Raw genomic sequence first — 18,421 nt, 5'->3', positions numbered from 1 at the left:
GTAGGAAGAGAGGAAAGTGATTGGTTCTCAGTGAATGTAGGTTTGCGGCAGGGGTGTGTGATGTCTCCATGGTTGTTTAATTTGTTTATGGATGGGGTTGTTAGGGAGGTGAATGCAAGAGTTTTGGAAAGAGGGGCAAGTATGAAGTCTGTTGGGGATGAGAGAGCTTGGGAAGTGAGTCAGTTGTTGTTCGCTGATGATACAGCGCTGGTGGCTGATTCATGTGAGAAACTGCAGAAGCTGGTGACTGAGTTTGGTAAAGTGTGTGGAAGAAGAAAGTTAAGAGTAAATGTGAATAAGAGCAAGGTTATTAGGTACAGTAGGGTTGAGGGTCAAGTCAATTGGGAGGTGAGTTTGAATGGAGAAAAACTGGAGGAAGTGAAGTGTTTTAGATATCTGGGAGTGGATCTGGCAGCGGATGGAACCATGGAAGCGGAAGTGGATCATAGGGTGGGGGAGGGGGTGAAAATTTTGGGAGCCTTGAAGAATGTGTGGAAGTCGAGAACATTATCTCGGAAAGCAAAAATGGGTATGTTTGAAGGAATAGTGGTTCCAACAATGTTGTATGGTTGCGAGGTGTGGGCTATGGATAGAGTTGTGCGCAGGAGGATGGATGTGCTGGAAATGAGGTGTTTGAGGACAATGTGTGGTGTGAGGTGGTTTGATCGAGTAAGTAACGTAAGGGTAAGAGAGATGTGTGGAAATAAAAAGAGCGTGGTTGAGAGAGCAGAAGAGGGTGTTTTGAAATGGTTTGGGCACATGGAGAGAATGAGTGAGGAAAGATTGACCAAGAGGATATATGTGTCGGAGGTGGAGGGAACGAGGAGAAGAGGGAGACCAAATTGGAGGTGGAAAGATGGAGTGAAAAAGATTTTGTGTGATCGGGGCCTGAACATGCAGGAGGGTGAAAGGAGGGCAAGGAATAGAGTGAATTGGAGCGATGTGGTATACCGGGTTTGACGTGCTGTCAATGGATTGAATCAAGGCATGTGAAGCGTCTGGGGTACACCATGGAAAGCTGTGTAGGTATGTATATTTGCGTGTGTGGACGTATGTATATACATGTGTATGGGGGTGGGTTGGGCCATTTCTTTCGTCTGTTTCCTTGCGCTACCTTGCAAACGCGGGAGACAGCGACAAAGCAAAAAAAAAAGAAAAAATATATGTGTGTGTGTGTGTGTATATATATATGTATACGTTGAGATGTATAGGTATGTATATGTGCGTGTGTGGGTGTGTATGTATATACATGTGTATGTGGGTGGGGTTGGGCCATTCTTTCGTCTGTTTCCTTGCCCTACCTCACTAATGCGGGAGACAACGACAAAGTACAATAAAATGATAATGTATGTATATATATATATATGTATCCACATAAATGTAATTTTTCTCTTTTGTTATAGCTGGAGGAGAGAAAGGGTAATATTGAATTTCACGTCATTGGTAATTCCCTCACTCAGAAAGTTTCCAAGCAGACAATGTTATGGTTAATTGGTCTTCAGAATGTATTTTCTCATCAGCTTCCTCGTATGCCAAAAGACTACATCACGCGATTAGTGTTTGATCCGTAAGTAGTTAAGTTTCCCTCTTGAAGGGATACTCATTTTGTTTGTGTATATTTTATTGCTGGCTTTGCTTTCATTTTTTTCACAAAGTCTTGATTTGATTTGACAAAATGGTTTTTGATTAAGGTTTGATTAATGTAGCTGTGCAAGCATTAATGAAAGGAATGAAGTACATTTCCTTGTCCTACTGAAACTCAAAAAGCTATTTATGACATATTTTCCTCGGAAAATCATATTGATATGATTCCTATCTCTTACAGTCTGTCTCACAAGCATGAGATATATTCTATAGTATTATACTGGTCTGGACTCTTTCCTACTGTTATTTTTCTGTGTTGAGGCACTAGCCTGTCCTCATTTTTTTTAGAAACAATCCAAAGGTATTCATAGCCACTCAATAGTTTTGGGTCTGCCCTCAGACAACCAACACCTCCCACAAGGCTGATATTATTAAGACCTGCCTCATACTAGCTTATAGAACTCACAAGTTTTCTGGAATCATATGCTCAGTTGGATGTGCTGTGTGGCTACTTTGCTCTTGTCAGAGAGCTTTTCATGGATCAGTATCCTTTTCTCTGATTTGTTTTCTTGTTTATTCTCTCTCTCTCTCTCTCTCTCTCTCTCTCTCTCTCTCTCTCTCTCTCTCTCTCTCTCTCTCTCTCTCTCTCTCTCTCTCTCTCGTGGACAGGTGATTAGGCCTTAGAGGGGAAAATTCCTCTCTTGGTTCCTTGCTCTGTTCCTTGTTCCTTGTTTTGGAAAGTAAGAAAGGAAGAGAACATTTCCAGCCCTCCACTCTCGTAGTCACCTTCTACAATATGCAGGAAATACATGGTCATTATTATTTCTTCTTTATCCCCTGAGATAGAGGAGAACGAATTCTACCTCTGTATTACCTGTGTTTCATAGAAAGCATCTCAAAGGAGTGGGAGCAGTGGATCTGGAAACCCTCCCCTTCTTTTCTTTCAGTTTCTAAAAGGAAACAGAAGAAAGAGCTGGGCAGGGAATGCTCATCCTCCTCAAAGATACAGACTGTGGTGTCTAGATATGTGTGGATGTAACCAAGATGAGAAGAGAGGAGAGAGAGAAAGAAAGCTGGATGATCTGGCTCTGAGTGAAACAAAGCTCAAGGGTAAGGGGGAAGAATGGTTTGGAAATGTCTGTGGAGTAAAGAGTTGTTGAGAGGGCAAGAACAAAGTAAGTAGCACTGCTCATGAAGCAGGAGTTGTAGGAGAGTCAGATAGAGTATAAGGAAGTGAATTCTAGATTGATGTGGATAAAACTGAAAGTGGATAGCAAGAGATGGCCATGAAAAGAGAGATCATGAGAGACAAATGTTATGGGAGCAGGTGAGTGAGTGTATCAGCAGTTTTGATGTAAGTGACCAGGTATTAGTGATGGGTGATTTGAATGTGAAGGTAAATAATGTGACAGTTGAGGGTATAATGGGGATGCATGGGGTATTCATTATTATGAATGGAAATGGTGAAGAGTTTGTGGAGTTGTATGCTGAAAAAAGACCAGTGATAGGGAATACCTGGTTTCAAAAGTGGGATACACACAAGCATGTATATCTGAGTAGGAGAGATGATCAATGGGCTTTATTGAATTACATATTAATTAATGAATAATGTAAAAGAGAGACTTTTGGATGTAAGTATGATGATAGAGGCAGCTGGTGGGATGCCTGATCACTATCTTGTGGAGGTGAGGGGTGATGATTTGTAGAGGTTTTATAAAAAGAGGAAAAGATGTCAGAGAGAGGTGAGAGTAATTGATCTTAGGAAGGAGACATGTGTATATAAATACTAGAAGAGAGAGAGAGTATAGAATGGCATAAGGTAAGAGTAAATGAAGTTAGGGCAATAGATAAGAAATCGGAGGTATTTTGGGATGCAGTGATGGCATGTGCAAGAGATGCATCTGGCATGTGAAAGTTGGCAGGTAGGCAGATTAGAAAGGGTAATGAGTGGTGGGATGAAGCAGCAAGGTTGCAGGAGAAAGAGAAAGGAGAGATATTAGGGCAGTACTTACAAGGAGGGAGTGCAGATGATTGGTAGATGTATGAGAGAATGCAGCAGGAGGTCAAGAGGAAGGTGCAAGGGTTAGAAAATAGGGCAAATGAAAGTTGGAGTGAGTGAGGATCAGTAAACTTTAGGGATAATAAAAAGCTGTTTTGGAAGGAGGTAAATGATGTGCAGAAGACTAGAAAACAAGTGGAAATAACAGTGAAGGGGGCAAAAGGGGAAGTGATAACAGGTCATTTTATGTATTTTGATGGATTGTTAGATGTGTGTGATGATAAAAGTGGCAAATATAGGGTGTTTTGGTTGGGGTGGTATGTGAAGTGAGAAGAGGTGGTGAAAGCCTTTTGTATAATGAAATGTGAGAAGGTGGCTGTAGTGATGGTATTGCAATTGAATTTATTTGTAAAGGGGGTGACTTTGTTGTTGATTTGTTGGTAAGGATATTCACTGTATGTATGGATCATGGTGAGGTGCCTCATGATTGGCTGAATGTATGTGTAGAGTCATTGTATAAACATAATCCAGGATTATGTCTACTGTCCTCTCCACTGGTACATTTGTGAAAATAGACTCCACATCCAGGGAAGCTGTGATGCTGTGCGGTTCTTTATTCCTAAGGATGCCAGTAAACTCATCAGTCAATTGTAGGGAGTAAGTTGTTGGGATGTATGGTAAGATCAATTGGTTTAGCCTCTTGGCAAACCTGTAGGTAGGTGAGGGGGATCTGGGAGATGATTAGCCTTAAAGGATTTCCCGGCATGTGCATTTTGACGTTCCGCTAGAAATTCCAACAGTTTACACGACTTCCAGAGGAAGTTAATAGAGGAACAAATTCTTTTGAAAGGCAGATGGTAAGGCTGAAAGAAGAATTAAAGGATACTTCTGCAAAATATTATGACATTGAAATTGACCATGATTTAAGACTACTGATGGAGGAGGCCCATCACAATGTCATTGAGACACATGCTAGGACCACTGAAACTCACATTATAAAGAAACTATCAAGGCTATGTAGTGGCTCACTTGTCACTCATCATCCTATAGACAGTTTTATTAATCTCATAAGGGAACAATTGTCTGAGGACCAGACAGAATTCCTTAATCTAAGAATCAATTTTCACCAAGCCCCAAAATATGAAAAGGTTAAAAAGAAGGTGGGAACTTTCTGTCCTCTATGACGACTTGTGTAAATTGCATAGAGATGGGAAAATTATAGAGAACCCTAACCTGCAGAAACAGTTACAGGTTGAGAGTACCACAAGCAGGCAGTGCCCTTCAGAAGGACTACTCACACCACGTCTGTGGGAAATGGTGAAATGGTTGCGTAATATTGAGAGGATCCTTGTCAGACATGTAGACAAGTCAAATACTTATGTCATCCTTGACCGAAGGGATGAGTTAGAGAAATGAGAGACCATACTGCAAGCTCCAGTAAACTTTCAACTGATTGCAAGAAACCCCACAGATAGACTCAAAAAGTGCCTAACTCATTAATCAAGGCTACAAATGCTGTGAAGGATTACATTGAATTCGATCTTCTAAAGGATGACTTCGAACCAGGATACTTCTACAGGGACATCAAAACACATAAGCTGGGAAAGCCTCCAAGGCTAATCATCTCCCAGATAACGTCACCTACCTACAGGTTAGTCAAGAAGCTGAACCAATTGATCTTGATATACATCCCTACAACTTATTCCCTACGATCAACTTAAGAGTAAATTGACATCCTTAGGAATATAGAACCACATGGCATCACAGCTTCCCTGCATGTGGAGTCTCTCTTCACAAATGTACCAGTGGAGAGGACTAATGACATAGTCCTGAATTTTGTTTACCAGTACCATGTCTCACCTCCCCTGAAGATGCCCAGAAATATATTAAGAGAAATGTTACGTGCTTGCACCATGGAAGCACCTTTCAGATGTCCACAAGGCAAGCTCTGTTGGCAGGTGGATGGAATAGCCATGGGGTCACCCCTGGGAGTTCTCTTTGCACAGGCATTTATGTCATATGTTGAAACTACAGTACTGTGACTTGAGAGCATGACACCCCAGATCTACTGCAGATATGTAGCCAACATTTTTATCTGCGCAGATAACTTAAACTCACCGTAAAACATCTGTAACTGACTTCAAGAACTTCACGCTTAAGATTTACTGTAGAGCTAAATGATAATGGCAATATTCCTTTCTTGTATGTAATGATGAATGCCACAACAGGATCTTTCATCACTGACATACATAGAAAGCCCACCAACCAATGTAAATGTATGAATGGAATTAGGAAATATACTCAGAATTACAAGAGAAGTGTCATTTGTGCATATGTGAGGAGAGTGATTAAAGGTTTGCTCAACCTGGCAACTTCTACACCAAAAACTTTTAGATGCAAATGTTAATTAGGATTGGATAGTCAAATACTCAATTTGATACCATTTTGAACACATGCTAGAGCAACATCTCATGGCAAACAGACAACCTCAACATGACAGCATTAAAGTTTACTACAGGAGCACATTTATGACAACATATCTAAAGGATGAGAAGGTCAAGCAAAATAATGTAGCCAGAAACTGCAAAGCGATCGATGAAGACAAGGATATCAGTCTGATAATGTACTACAACAATCCAAACACATGCTCACTCGTCATGAACAACAGTATGGTAGATGACTCTGGAAGTTTGAATTGTACCGATGTGGTATATGAGTACTGATGCAATATTGGGGACTGTCAGCCCCACCACATGAACTACATTGGACATACAACCTGCAAACTGAGCCTCTGCCTCTCATTCCACTTACAAGAAGGTGGAATCAAACAACATCATGAACATGAGCATGGAACAAGATTATCAAGGGAGATTATAGTGAATTTCACCAGAATCATTACTACTTGCAGTTATTGGAGGAGGCTAAAGATATTAATAGCCATTCACATTAGAGAGATAGAGCACCTGTCATCAGCATCCAGACGAACATGACCAGTGCCATACAGCTCTTTGATGGCCCGCCAATAGGACGAAGATGGATGGGACACATCATAAGCTACCAAGTCTGCCACTGCTGAACGTCAGGAACACAGACCAACATACAAAGGTCTGAGTCAGATGAGCCCAACTTGACCTCAGTTCCACATCTGGACAATAATAGTCTTGCTTTGTCCTTCTTAGTATATTTAGAGACGGACTTTGTTATGTAATATTGTTCTGTGTTTCTCCTTGACTGTGAGTTTACTCTTGTTTTTCTGTTTCCATATGTTGTATTTAGATTGTACAACCCTTCATGAGATTGTTGATTTGTTTAGTGTTTCCCTTACTTGTATGTTTTTCTGAGTGTTTTTATATTTTGTTTGCATTTTACTTTTCTTATCCTAGTTTTGTGACACTATTTTTTTTTCTTTTTCTTTTTGTAGATTCCTGATGATGCCTCTGTGAAGGTGAAAGTTGAATAAATATACGGAGAACTTTGAACAATTGGTGTTTGAGCACCCACCTAATGGTAGAATAATAGGAAGAAAATTAGAGAACATAAGAAAGAATAGTAACAACTGTAAATGTGCTGTCGTATTTAATTATATGTGCGTTAGAGAAAAACTGCTCCCAGTATTGTGGTTTCAGAAGTGGTAGAGGATGCGTGGATCAAGTGTTTGCTTTGAAGAATATATGGGAGAAATACTTAGAAAAACAGATGGCATTGGTGGATTTAAAGAAGGCATATGGTAGAAATGATAGAGATGCTTTGTGGAAGGTCTTGAGAGTATATGATTTGTTCCCAGTGAAGGTGGGTCTGTGGCAGGGGTGTGTGATGTACCCATGGTTGTTTAATTTGTTTATGGATGGGGTGGTTTGGGAGGTAGATGCAAGAGTTTTGGAGAGATGGGCGAGTATGCAGTCTGGTGGGGATGAGAGAGCCTGGGAAGTGAATAAGTTATTGCTTGCTGATGACACAGCACTGGTGACTGATTGAGTGAGAAACTGCAGAAGTTGGTGATTGAGTATGGAAAAGTGTATGAAAAGAGAAAGTTGAGAGTAAATATGAATAAGAGAAAGGTTATTAGGTTCAGCAGGGTTAAATAACAAGTTAGTCAGGATATGAATATGAATGGAGATAAAATGGAGGAAGTGAAGTGTTTTAGATATCTGGGAGTAGACTTAGCAGTGAATGGAACCATGAAAGTGGAAGTGAGTCAGAAGGTGGAGGAGGGGGCAAAGGTTCTAGGAGGGATGAAGAATGTGTGGAAGGAAAAAAACATTATCTCAGAGAACAAAAATGGGTATGTTTGAAGGAATTGTAGTTTCAACAATGTAATATAGTTGCGAGGCATGGTCTGTAGTAGGGTTGTATGGAGGAGGGTGGATGTGTTGGAAATGAAATGGTTTTTTTTTTTTTTGTTTTTTTTTTGCTTTGTCGCTGTCTCCCGCGTTTGCGAGGTAGCGCAAGGAAACAGACGAAAGAAATGGCCCAACCCACCCCCATACACATGTATATACATACGTCCACACACGCAAATATACATACCTACACAGCTTTCCATGGTTTACTCCAGACGCTTCACATGCCTTGATTCAATCCACTGACAGCACGTCAACCCCGGTATACCACATCGCTCCAATTCACTCTATTCCTTGCCCTCCTTTCACCCTCCTGCATGTTCAGGCCCCGATCACACAAAATCTTTTTCACTCCATCTTTCCACCTCCAATTTGGTCTCCCTCTTCTCCTCGTTCCCTCCACCTCTGACACATATATTCTCTTGGTCAATCTTTCCTCACTCATTCTCTCCATGTGCCCGAACCATTTCAAAACACCCTCTTCTGCTCTCTCAACCACGCTCTTTTTATTTCCACACATCTCTCTTACCCTTACGTTACTTACTCGATCAAACCACCTCACACCACATATTGTCCTCATACATCTCATTTCCAGCACATCCATCCTCCTGCGCACAACTCTATCCATAGCCCACGTCTCGCAACTATACAACATTGTTGGAACCCCTATTCCTTCAAACATACCCATTTTTGCTTTCCGAGATAATGTTCTCGACTTCCACACATTCTTCACGGCTCCCAGAATTTTCGCCCCCTCCCCCACCCTATGATCCACTTCCGCTTCCATGGTTCCATCCGCTGCCAGATCCACTCCCAGATATCTAAAACACTTCACTTCCTCCAGTTTTTCTCCATTCAAACTCACCTCCCAATTGACTTGACCCTCAACCCTACTGTACCTAATAACCTTGCTCTTATTCACGTTTACTCTTAACTTTCTTCTTTCACACAATATGAGGACAATATGTGGTGTGAGTTTGTTTGATCGAATAAGTAATGAAAGGGTAAGAGATATATGTGGATATTAAAAGAGTGTGGTTGAGAGAGCAGAAGAGGGTGGGTGTGTTGAAATGGTTTGGACATACGAAGAGAATGAGTGAGGAAAGATTGACAAAAGAAGATATATGTGTCAGAGGTGGAGGGAGCAAGGAGAAGCAGGAGATCAAATTGGAGTTGGAAGGATGGAGTGAGAAGAATTTTGAGTGATTGAGGCCTGAACATACAGGAGGGTGAGAGGTGTGCGAGGAATAAAGTGAATTGGAATGATGTGGCATACTGGGGTTGATGTTCTGTCAGTGGACTGAACTAGGGCATGTGAAACATCTGACGTAAACCATGGAAAGGTCTGTGGGACCTGGATGTTTTGAGACAGGCAGCTGACTGAAAGTCTTTTTACTTCCTGGTGGAGTAGTGGTGAAAGTTTGTGGATGCTATAGGAAAAGAGGAAATGTTATAGATAGGAAGAGGGTTGTGAAAGTGAATGAATTTGAAAGAGAGGCTTATGTAAGTAGGTAATAGGAGAGATTGGGCAAAGGGCAAAGAATGACAAAAGGTAAGAATAACAGAACTAGTTGAGCAGGCAAGAATGGAGGTATATATGAAAGCATTCCTTACATGTGTGTGAGATGTATGTGATACATGGAAGGTGGGATTTTGGCATGTGAAAAGGGGGAGTGAGTGGTGGGATAAGAAGTGAAGTTGCAAGTGAAGAAAGAAAGATATTTATATGTGCATTATTTACATGTAAGGAAAGAGTGATTTGGAGAAGTACAAGAGGAAGCAGAAGGTGGTCAGGAAGTAGCTGTGGCTGAAAAAAGGGCAAATGAGAGTTGAGGCAAGAAAGTATCGACAGATTTCAGTGAGAATAAGAAAATGCTTTGTAAGGAGGTGAATAGTGGGAGTAGAACAGGATAACAGAAGTAAACATTACATAAGGGAGCAAATGGGGAAGAGGAGATAGATTGAGTATTTTGAGGGATTGCTGAATGTGTTAGACGATAGGATAGAGGATGAGATGGCAGATAAAAGCAGGGTCTGAAGGTATGCAGAGTGAGAGGATCATGGCAAGTGGTTTGGTGGAAAGAGAAGAGGTGTTGAAGATATGTCAAGGGGGTTGGATTGCATTAGACTGCAGTTGAATTTCAGAAAAAAGGAGTCATTGGTGTTGTTGATTGGTTTGTTATGTTTTTGATGTGATTATGCTTTATGGTGAGATGTCTTAGAATTGGTGGAATGCCTGTATAAAGGCAAGGGGTACAAAGTGAATATTATAATTACAGAGTTATAAGTTTGTTGAATGTACTTGGTAAGTTTTATTGGAGGATGTTGATTGATTGGGCAGTGGCATACACAGACCATCAGACTTGGGAGCAACATTGTGGTTTCAGGAGTGGTAGAGAGTTTGTGGATCAGGTGTTTGCTATGAAGCATATAATAGGGTTAATAGAGATGCTTTGTGGAAGGTGTTATGGGTAAATGTTATAGGAGGAATGTTCCCTGAAGCTGTAAATTTTTGTCAAAAGATTTACATATGAAGAGGAAGGTGAGTGGCTTCAAGTGAAAATGGCTAGGGAGGTGAATGCTAGGGCCTTAGTAAGAGCAGTAGGTCTGCAGTCTGTTGAGGATGGGGTAGCCTGGGAGATTGGTCACTTGCTGTTTGCTGTTGACAGCCCTGGTCTGGTGGTCAATTCAAGTGAGGAACTGCAGAATGTGGATTCTCAAATTGGGAGAGTTTGTAAAAGAAGTAAGTTGAGTTGTGAACAAAAGTATTGTTATTTTGTTTTGCAGGAGAGAAAAACAGATTGATTTGAATCTGAGTTTGAATGTAGAGATCCTTGGGATGTTTGAGTGTTTTAGGTACCTCTGAGTGGACATGATAGGGCATGGAACCATGAGAGCTGAAGTGATCCATAGTATAGTTGAGTGAGCGAGGATCCTGGGTGCATTGAGGAGTATATGAAAAGAGTTCACAGTTTGTAAGGGTAAAGATGGCTATCCTGAAGTGTTGTATGGATGCAAAGCATGGGCTTTAGATGAAAAAGTGTGGAAGAGTGTGAATTTGCTGGAAATTAGATGTCTAAGGATGATATGTGGTGTGAGGAAGTTTGATTGAACAAGAAATTATGGAATGAAAGTAGTGGAAGTAAGAAGAGTATGTGTGAGCGAACTGAAGAGGCTTTGCCAAAACAGTTTGGACATATGGAAAGGCTGTAATGAAGAGAGGCTGACAAGAAGGTATACATGTCAAAAGTGAACGGAACAAGGAGAAAAGGGGAAACCAAGGTGAAAGGCGAGTGATAGGGTCCTGAACATGCATAAGGGTGTAAGGCTTGCATGTTATAGTGAATTGGAACAGTGTGGTATACAAGAGGTAATATGTTGTCTTTGGGCTAAAGCAGGGAATATCATGCAATCAGGCCAAACCACGGAAAGGTCTGTGGGGCATGATTGTGGATATGGGTCTCTGGGTTCAGTGCATTGTGCATGACACCTATGTAGAGGATGTGAGCAAATGAGGCTGTTTTTAGAGGCATACAGGATATGATTTTTTTTTTGTGTGTGTGTGTGTATTTTCTACATAGGATGACAGTGTCAGGAACAAAGAAGATCCCAATTTGCTCGCTTACAACCATTCTGTAGCTGTCATGTATAATGCGCTGAGACTAGAGCCCCCCCATCCACATCACCTGATTGCTTCATGTACCATAGATCAAACCACTTACAGCTTGTTGCTCCCCAGATAATCAAACAAGTTGAAGTAACTAATGACAAGGAAATGGCTTTCTTACTAAATAAATACTTCACCCCTATATATGCAGTTGAAGAAGAATCATCCATACCTCAACCAAAAAAGATTTATTGAGGTTCTGTGAATGAAAAATTAAAAGTAACAAAGTTTGAGTTATGAAGCACTAAATTGCTTTGACAAAATTTTTTCAAAAGATGGGCTGTCCTTGATAGTCTAGCTCTAAGATTCATGAAGGAGGCCAGATAGCAGTTGATATTCCCATAACCAAAATGTTTAACATCATGAATGGAATACGATGTGTATAATAGTGGAAAATTGCAAATATCACCACTATATATGAGAAAGGAAGTAGTAAACTTGTCTAAGATTACAACCCTGTAAGCTGCATTTCAGTTTTTTGTAAAATGACAGAAAGATTGAGATAATTTTCTGATACTTGTAGATCATGAAATAGTATTGGACAACCAGAATGGCCCCTGCAACGGAAAGTCTTGTTTAATAAACCTACTAGAATTGCTCAGTTTTATATACAACATCTGGGACTCAAAATTAACCACTGATGTAACATCCATTGACTTAGAATTCATTCAATAAAGTGTCACTCAAAATTTGAATTTGAGTTAGAATTGCATGGAATTTGGGATGAATTATGTACATGACTAGTGGTGTGCCACAGGGTCACAATCATTTTATTATTATGTATAGAATTTTTGAGCCATTACTTATATTATGAGCAATATTAATATTGTAACTAATTTTGTTACCTCTAACTTGATGTAGCTAATTGATCTGATAAGTTATTTTATCTCTGTTTCAGGAAACACCGCACATTGGCCTTAATTAAAGAAAATCGACCCATTGGAGGTATATGTTTCCGTATGTTTGCTTCCCAAGGATTTACAGAAATTGTTTTCTGTGCTGTAACTTCCAATGAACAAGTTAAAGGTTATGGTACCCACATGATGAACCACTTGAAAGATTACCATGTTAAAAACAATGTGCTTCACTTTCTTACATTTGCTGATGAGTTCGCTATAGGTAAGTTAATATGATACTGATACAATTTTAATTTTTTGTCTTTCAAGTTATGATTTTAGAAGGTTGTAAGCCATAGTTTTTCTCTCCAACTGTATTTAAAAAATATGAGCTAAAGATAGATATTCCTTATTAGAGAAATGTCATACTGAAGAATAGAAGGTAGACTCTTCCTTTTGACTGCACTTTGTCTCTATGATGTTTCACTTTTTGTTGCAGTTACCATCCTACTTAGTCATGTGATATATATATATATATATATATATATATATATATATATATATATATATATATATATATATATCTTTTCTTTCTTTCAAACTATTCGCCATTTCCCGCATTAGCAAGGTAGCGTTAAGAACACAGGACTGGGCCTTTGAGGGAATACCCTCACCTGGCCCAATTCTCTGTTCCTTCTTTTGGGGGGGGGGAAAAAAAAAAAAAAAAAACGAGAGGGGAGGATTTCCAGCCCCCCGCTCCCTCCCCTTTTAGTCGCCTTCTACGACACGCAGGGAATACATGGGAAGTACTCTTAATCCCCTATCCCCAGGGATAATATATATATATATTTTTTTTTTTTTTGCTTTGTCGCTGTCTCCCGCGTTTGCGAGGTAGCGCAAGGAAACAGACGAAAGAAATGGCCCAACCCACCCCCATACACATGCCTTGATTCAATCCACTGACAGCACGTCAACCCTGGTATACCACATCGCTCCAATTCACTCTATTCTTTGCCCTCCTTACACCCTCCTGCATGTTCAGGCCCCGATCACACAAAATCTTTTTCACTCCATCTTTCCACCTCCAATTTGGTCTCCCTCTTCTCCTTGTTCCCTCCACCTCCGACACATATATCCTCTTGGTCAATCTTTCCTCACTCATCCTCTCTATGTGCCCAAACCACTTCAAAACACCCTCTTCTGCTCTCTCAACCACGCTCTTTTTATTTCCACACATCTCTCTTACCCTTACGTTACTCACTCGATCAAACCACCTCACACCACACATTGTCCTCAAACATCTCATTTCCAGCACATCCATCCTCCTGCGCACAACTCTATCCATAGCCCACGCCTCGCAACCATACAACATTGTTGGAACCACTATTCCTTCAAACATACCCATTTTTGCTTTCCGAGATAATGTTCTCGACTTCCACACATTCTTCAAGGCCCCCAGGATTTTCGCCCCTCCCCCACCCTATGATCCACTTCCGCTTCCATGGTTCCATCCGCTGCCAGATCCGCTCCCAGATATCTAAAACACTTCACTTCCTCCAGTTTTTCTCCATTCAAACTCACCTCCCAATTGACTTGACCCTCAACCCTACTGTACCTAATAACCTTGCTCTTATTCACATTTACTCTTAACTTTCTTCTTCCACACACTTTTCCAAACTCAGTCACCAGCTTCTGCAGTTTCTCACATGAATCAGCCACCAGCGCTGTATCATCAGCGAACAACAACTGACTCACTTCCCAAGCTCTCTCATCCCCAACAGACTTCATACTTGCCCCTCTTTCCAAAACTCTTGCATTTACCTCCCTAACAACCCCCTCCATAAACAAATTAAACAACCATGGAGACATCACACACCCCTGCCGCAAACCTACATTCACTGAGAACCAATCACTTTCCTCTCTTCCTACACGTACACATGCCTTACATCCTCGATAAAAACTTTTCACTGCTTCTAACAACTTTCCTCCCACACCATATATTCTTAATACCTTCCACAGAGCATCTCTATCAACTCTATCATATGCCTTCTCCAGATCCATAAATGCTACATACAAATCCATTTGCTTTTCTAAGTATTTCTCATACATTCTTCAAAGCAAACACCTGATCCACACATCCTCTACCACTTCTGAAACCACACTGCTCTTCCCCAATCTGATGCTCTGTACATGCCTTCACCTTCAATCAATACCCTCCCATATATTTCCCAGGAATACTCACAAACTTATGCCTCTGTAGTTTGAACACTCACCTTTATCCCCTTTGCCTTTGTACAATGGCACTATGCATGCATTATGCCAATCCTCAGGTACTTCACCCCGATCCACACATACATTGAGTATCCTTACCAACCAAGCAACAACATAGTCACCACCTTTTTATAAAATCCACTGCAGTACCATCCAAACCTGCCGCCTTGCCAGACTTCATCCTCCTCATAGCTTTCACTACCACTTCTCTGCTTACCAAACCATTCTTTCTGGCCCTCTCACTTCGCATACCACCCTGACCAAAACACCCTGTATCTGCCACTCCATCTCCTCACTACCAGTTATTACATCCCCACTTGCCCCCTTCCCTGATGTTCCCATTTGTTTTCTTGTCTTACATTATTTACCTCCTTCCAAAACATCTTTTATTCTCCCTAAAATTTAATGATACTGTCTCACACCAACTCTCATTTGCCCTCCTTTTCACCTCTGCACCTCTCCTGACCTCCTGCTGCTCTTTTTTATACACCTTCAGTCATTTGCACTACTTCCCTGAACATATCATCCAAACTCCTCTTTTTCTTTCACTAACACCCTTACTTCTTCATTCCACCACTCACTACCCTTGCTAATCTGCCCTCCTCCCACCTTTCTCATGCCATCTGCATCTTTTGCACAAGCCATCACTGCTTCCCTAAATATTTCCCATTCCTCACCCACTCCCCTCACATCATTTGCTCTAATCTTTTGTCATTCTACCTTCAGTCTTTCCTGGCATTTCCTCACACAAGACTCCTTTCCAAGCTCACTTACTCTCACCACTCTCTTCTGCCCAGCATTTTTCTCTTCTTTTGTGGACTCTTCTACAAATCTTCCCCTTTGCTTCCACAAGATAGTGATCAGACATCCCTTTAGCTGCCCATCTCAGCACATTAACATCCAATAGTCTCTCTTTTAAATGCCTATCAATTAACGCATAATCCAATATACTTATGTATATCTCTTTTTAACAGGTATTCTTAATCACCTGTCCTTTTTCAGCACAATAATCCACACAAGTTCTTCACCATTTCCTTTACACCACTGAATAATCCATGTACACCAATTATACCCTCAACTGCCACATTACTCACCTTTGCATTTAATTCACCCATCACTATAACCCGATCTCGTGCATCAAAGCAACCAACACACTCACTCAATTGCTTCCAAAACACTTGCCTCTCATAATCTTTCTTCTCTTGACCAGATGCATGGGCACTAATAATTACTCATCTCTCTCTATCCACTTTCAATTTTACCCAAATCAATCCAGAATTTACTTTCTTACACTGTGTCGCATATCCCTACAACTTCTGCTTCAGGAATAGTGCTACTCCTTCCTTTAGCTCTTGTCCTCTCACCAACCCCTTACTGTATATTATGAATTATATATAATTTATTGCAACTGCACTTGTTAGTGAGCTAGCACTAGAAAAGGCTGCTTCTGCTCACATCCATTCTGTAGCTGTCATGTGTTATGCACCAAAACCACAGCTCCCTATCCACACTCAGGTCTCACAGACCTTTCCATGGTTTACCCCAGACGCTTCACATGCCCTGATTCAATCCACTGACAGCACGTCAACCCCGGTATACCACATCGATCCAATTCACTCTATTCTTTGCCCTCCTTCACCCTCCTGCATGTTCAGGCCCCAATCACACAAAATCTTTTTCACTCCATCTTTCCACCTCCAATTTGGTCTCCCACTTCTCCTCGTTCCCTCCACCTCCGACACATATATCCTCTTGGTCAATCTTTCCTCACTCATTCTCTCCATGTGCCCAAACCATTTCAAAACACCCTCTTCTGCTCTCTCAACCACGCTCTTTTTATTTCCACACATCTCTCTTACCCTTACATTACTTACTCGATCAAACTACCTCACACCACACATTGTCCTCAAACATCTCATTTCCAGCACTTCCACCCTCCTGCGCACAACTCTATCCATAGCCCACGCCTCGCAACCATACAACATTGTTGGAACCACTATTCCTTCAAACATACCCATTTTTGCTTTTCGAGATAATGTTCTCGACTTCCACACATTCTTCAAGGCTCCCAGGATTTTTGCCCCCTCCCCCACCCTATGATCCACTTCCGCTTCCATGGTTCCATCCGCTGCCAGATCCGCTCCCAGATATCTAAAACACTTCACTTCCTCCAGTTTTTCTCCATTCAAACTCACCTCCCAATTGACTTGACCCTCAACCCTACTGTACCTAATAACCTTGCTCTTATTCACATTTACTCTTAACTTTCTTCTTCCACACACTTTTCCAAACTCAGTCACCAGCTTCTGCAGTTTCTCACATGAATCAGCCACCAGCGCTGTATCATCAGCGAACAACAACTGACTCACTTCCCAAGCTCTCTCATCCCCAACAGACTTCATACTTGCCCCTCTTTCCAAAACTCTTGCATTTACCTCCCTAACAACCCCATCCATAAACAAATTAAACAACCATGGAGACATCACACACCCCTGCCGCAAACCTACATTCACTGAGAACCAATCACTTTCCTCTCTTCCTACACGTACACATGCCTTACATCCTCGATAAAAACTTTTCACTGCTTCTAACAACTTTCCTCCCACACCATATATTCTTAATATCTTCCACAGAGCATCTCTATCAACTCTATCATATGCCTTCTCCAGATCCATAAATGCTACATACAAATCCATTTGCTTTTCTAAGTATTTCTCACATACATTCTTCAAAGCAAACACCTGATCCACACATCCTCTACCACTTCTGAAACCACACTGCTCTTCCCAATCTATATATATATATATATTATATATATATATATATTCTTTCTTTTAAACTATTCGCCATTTCCCCGCGTTTGCGAGGTAGCGCAAGGAAACAGACGAAAGAAATGGCCCAACCCACCCCCATACACATGCCTTACATCCTCGATAAAAACTTTTCACTGCTTCTAACAACTTTCCTCCCACACCATATATTCTTAATATCTTCCACAGAGCATCTCTATCAACTCTATCATATGCCTTCTCCAGATCCATAAATGCTACATACAAATCCATTTGCTTTTCTAAGTATTTCTCATACATTCTTCAAAGCAAACACCTGATCCACACATCCTCTACCACTTCTGAAACCACACTGCTCTTCCCCAATCTGATGCTCTGTACATGCCTTCACCTTCAATCAATACCCTCCCATATATTTCCCAGGAATACTCACAAACTTATGCCTCTGTAGTTTGAACACTCACCTTTATCCCCTTTGCCTTTGTACAATGGCACTATGCATGCATTATGCCAATCCTCAGGTACTTCACCCCGATCCACACATACATTGAGTATCCTTACCAACCAAGCAACAACATAGTCACCACCTTTTTATAAAATCCACTGCAGTACCATCCTACTTAGTCATGTGATATATATATAATATATATATATATATATTATATATATATATTATATATATATATATATATAATATATATATATATTCTTTCTTTTAAACTATTCGCCATTTCCCCGCGTTTGCGAGGTAGCGCAAGGAAACAGACGAAAGAAATGGCCCAACCCACCCCCATACACATGCCTTACATCCTCGATAAAAACTTTTCACTGCTTCTAACAACTTTCCTCCCACACCATATATTCTTAATATCTTCCACAGAGCATCTCTATCAACTCTATCATATGCCTTCTCCAGATCCATAAATGCTACATAC

General features: G+C 40.9%; 1 protein-coding gene across 1 annotated transcript in view; it reads left to right on the top strand.

Moving 5' to 3' along the window:
- The window catches only part of Gcn5 (Gcn5 acetyltransferase), a 98,235-nt gene that overhangs the window by 58,175 nt on the left and 21,639 nt on the right, over nucleotides 1-18,421 (top strand). The window contains exons 11-13 of the mRNA XM_071663753.1: nucleotides 1,404-1,567; nucleotides 12,489-12,709; nucleotides 12,926-12,945. Coding sequence (XP_071519854.1) covers nucleotides 1,404-1,567; nucleotides 12,489-12,709; nucleotides 12,926-12,945 — 405 coding nt within the window. The remainder of the gene's footprint in view (nucleotides 1-1,403; nucleotides 1,568-12,488; nucleotides 12,710-12,925; nucleotides 12,946-18,421) is intronic.

Source organism: Panulirus ornatus, chromosome 1 (assembly GCF_036320965.1).
Source record: "Panulirus ornatus isolate Po-2019 chromosome 1, ASM3632096v1, whole genome shotgun sequence".
In the NCBI taxonomy this organism is placed as follows: domain Eukaryota; kingdom Metazoa; phylum Arthropoda; class Malacostraca; order Decapoda; family Palinuridae; genus Panulirus; species Panulirus ornatus.
This window is presented reverse-complemented; position numbering and strand designations above follow the sequence as displayed.